General features: G+C 35.0%; 1 protein-coding gene across 1 annotated transcript in view; it reads left to right on the plus strand.

Annotated features, from left to right (window-relative positions):
- GABPA (GA binding protein transcription factor subunit alpha) overlaps positions 1-2,438 on the plus strand; it is a 34,727-nt gene extending 32,289 nt beyond the window's left edge. Inside the window, exon 10 of the mRNA XM_007466484.1 lies at positions 2,061-2,438. Within this exon, the coding sequence (XP_007466546.1) occupies positions 2,061-2,289 (229 nt within the window). The 3' untranslated portion in view covers positions 2,290-2,438. The remainder of the gene's footprint in view (positions 1-2,060) is intronic.
- The last annotated feature ends 512 nt before the right edge of the window (positions 2,439-2,950 follow it).

The following is a 2,950-nucleotide window of genomic DNA, read 5'->3' on the forward strand; positions in this document are numbered from 1 at the left end:
GGAAAGATGACATAATTTCCTCCATGTAGTCTTTTCATTAATGGATTTTTGGTTAAACAGTGATTTTTATAATAAAATCCTGCTAAATGTGATCGTTTGTACCACTGGTACTTTTGCAAATAGTTGTTTCTTTTGTAGCAGCTCTTCGTCAAATGGCGCAAATGGGCAGTGCAGTTTTAAAATAAAGGCTCCAAAATCTGCCAGCCCAGAGAAGTTTCGACTTACCTTTTTTTTCCTATTATTGGAATTGGCAGTGCATAGGGGTAAATAAAGTCTGTTTTCCAAAGTAAGTATAAGTCCAACTGTTTTATATCCATAGAAGATAGCAGTAAACCAGACTTCTAGAGTGATTTCCCCAAATGTACCTGTGCAGGTTTAGAAACATTGTTTCTTTATGATGTCCTCTTTTATGTTTTTCTGTATCCTCTCTTTTTTTTTTTTTAAGCCCTTTTGCTTACTCTTTTGAGGCTCCCTGTTGGTTTGGAGAATTTCTCTGTAAGGGGAGAGCCTTTACATATTAAAATGATAAAGATGAAAGCATAGCTACATAATAAAGGATTTTGTACAAGACAGAGAGGAAATGGACATTCCAACAATCCAAAGAATATGTGTATTAACTTTTTATTCATATTATATGAATAAAGCTATATATCAATATAGCTTCTATTTTCTAGAGGGCTATATGTGGCAGTCATTGTGTGCTAAGCACTTTACAAAGATAATCCTTTTAATCTTCAACAATTCTATTAGTGTTAATACTGTTTTTAATGTCATTTTATAAATGAGGAATAAAAGCTTAGAGAAAATATGCCTTTCCTGTGGTCACAAAGGGTAATAAGTTGAGATGTTAGGTTTTGAATCTTGGCGTTCTGATTCAGAGCCCTTATTCTTAGGCTCTGTTACTGCTCCCAGGGTTTTTTGTTTTGCTTAGTAATGTTTATTTTTAAATCAGTGTTTCATCGTAATTTTTGAAAATATGTTTTGAAGATTTAGTACATAAAATTTGAGTGCTTAGCATTGAAATTTTAATGTTGTGAAGTTTCCTTGGATAATAACATTAAATATTTTATATAAACTCAGTGTTAATTGCTGTTGTGATAGATACAATACTAGGCTTCTTATGGAATAATCTGTGAAATATTGTAAGAAGTCCAAATTTTTAAATTTTATTTATTTATTTATTTACATCTTTATTAGAGTATAATTGCTTTACAATGGTGTGTTAGTTTCTGCTGTATAACAAAGTGAATCAGCCATACATAAACATATATCCCCATATCTCCTCCCTCTTGTATCTCCCTCCTACCCTCCCTATCCCACCCCTCTAGGTGGTCACAAAGCACTGAGCTGATCTCCCTGTGCTATGCAGCTGCTTCCCATTAGCTATCTATTTTACATTTGGTAGTGTACATATGTCCATGCCACTCTGTCACTTCGTCCCAGCTTACCTTTCCCCCTCCCCGTGTCCTCAAGTTCATTCTCTACGTCTGCATCTTTACTCCTGTTCTGCCTCTAAGTTCTTCAGAACCATTTTTTTTTAAGATTCCATATATATGTGTTAGCATATGGTATTTGTTTTTCTCTTTCTGACTTACTTCACTCTGTATGACAGTCTCTAGGTCCATCCACCTCACTACAAATAACTCAATTTCATTTCTTTTTATGGTTGAGTAATATTCCATTGTATATATGTGCCACATCTTCTTTATCCATTCATCTGTCGATGGACACTTCCATGTTCTGGCTATTGTAAATAGAGCTGCAGTGAACATTGTGGTACATGTCTCTTTTTGATTTATGGTTTTCTCAGGGTATATGCCCAGTAGTGGGATTGCTGTATTGTATGGTAGTTCTGTTTCAAATTTTATTTTCTGTTTTGTTTGTTTTGTTTTTGGCCGCACCACATGGCCTGTGGGATCTTAGTTCCGCAACCGGGGATCGAACCTGGGTCCATGGCAGTGAAAGCCCACGTCCTAATCACTGGACCACCAGGGAATTCCCAAGAAGTCCAAATTTAAATTTTTTTTCTATAGTCCTAATGTGTTTTCTCTTTTTTAAAGGTATTATTATGATGGGGACATGATTTGTAAAGTTCAAGGCAAGAGATTTGTATACAAGTTTGTCTGTGACTTGAAGACTCTTATTGGATACAGTGCAGCAGAGTTGAACCGTTTGGTCACAGAATGTGAACAGAAGAAACTTGCAAAGATGCAACTCCATGGAATTGCCCAGCCAGTCACAGCAGTAGCCCTGGCTACTGCGTCTCTGCAAACAGAAAAGGATAATTGAGCCCAGGACCTTTTGGGAGTCCAAGGTCTTTCTTAAATGTTAGAGCAAGTATTGCTCTTACCTTTATTACTGAATTTGAATCTTCTTTTATTTCTAGACTGTACAATCTGATGCATGATTTTTTTATAAATATTTCATACTCTTGTGAATTTGGATCTTTTTACTTTGAGCATATATTTTAGAAAATGTGTATGTTAAACAATCACCACAATGTCTTTAGGCAGGTTCATTGTGGGATAGTTTGTTAACAGTCAAGAAAGCTAAACTGGTCAGTATTAATGTCTAGCCCAACCAAAAATAGCCAGTAGCTATTGATGAAAAATAAATGAAAGTATCTCCAGGAAACAGTCTGGCTTAACTATTTTTGAAAATATAACTGTTTCCCCTCTCTGCTGCTTTAGATGTTGCTTTACATAGAACCAGAAAATGGAATTTTTCACAGCTGAAGCATGTATGCCTGTTTCATCTAATCAAGCAGAGCTAAAATAGTCATATCAAATAAAATTATAATATTAATAAATTACTAAACTAAGAGCATCACGTTATTAAAGTAATTTATATATTTGCAAGCAAAGGACAGTAGAAAGACTGGCAGAGGAACAAGTGCTGAAGAAAGAGATCCAGGTTTAAATCTGGCTTTACTCAAGCCAATTTTAAGGAT

The sequence above is a fragment of the Lipotes vexillifer genome, unplaced genomic scaffold (genome assembly GCF_000442215.2).
Source record: "Lipotes vexillifer unplaced genomic scaffold, Lipotes_vexillifer_v1.1 scaffold340, whole genome shotgun sequence".
NCBI lineage: Eukaryota > Metazoa > Chordata > Mammalia > Artiodactyla > Lipotidae > Lipotes > Lipotes vexillifer.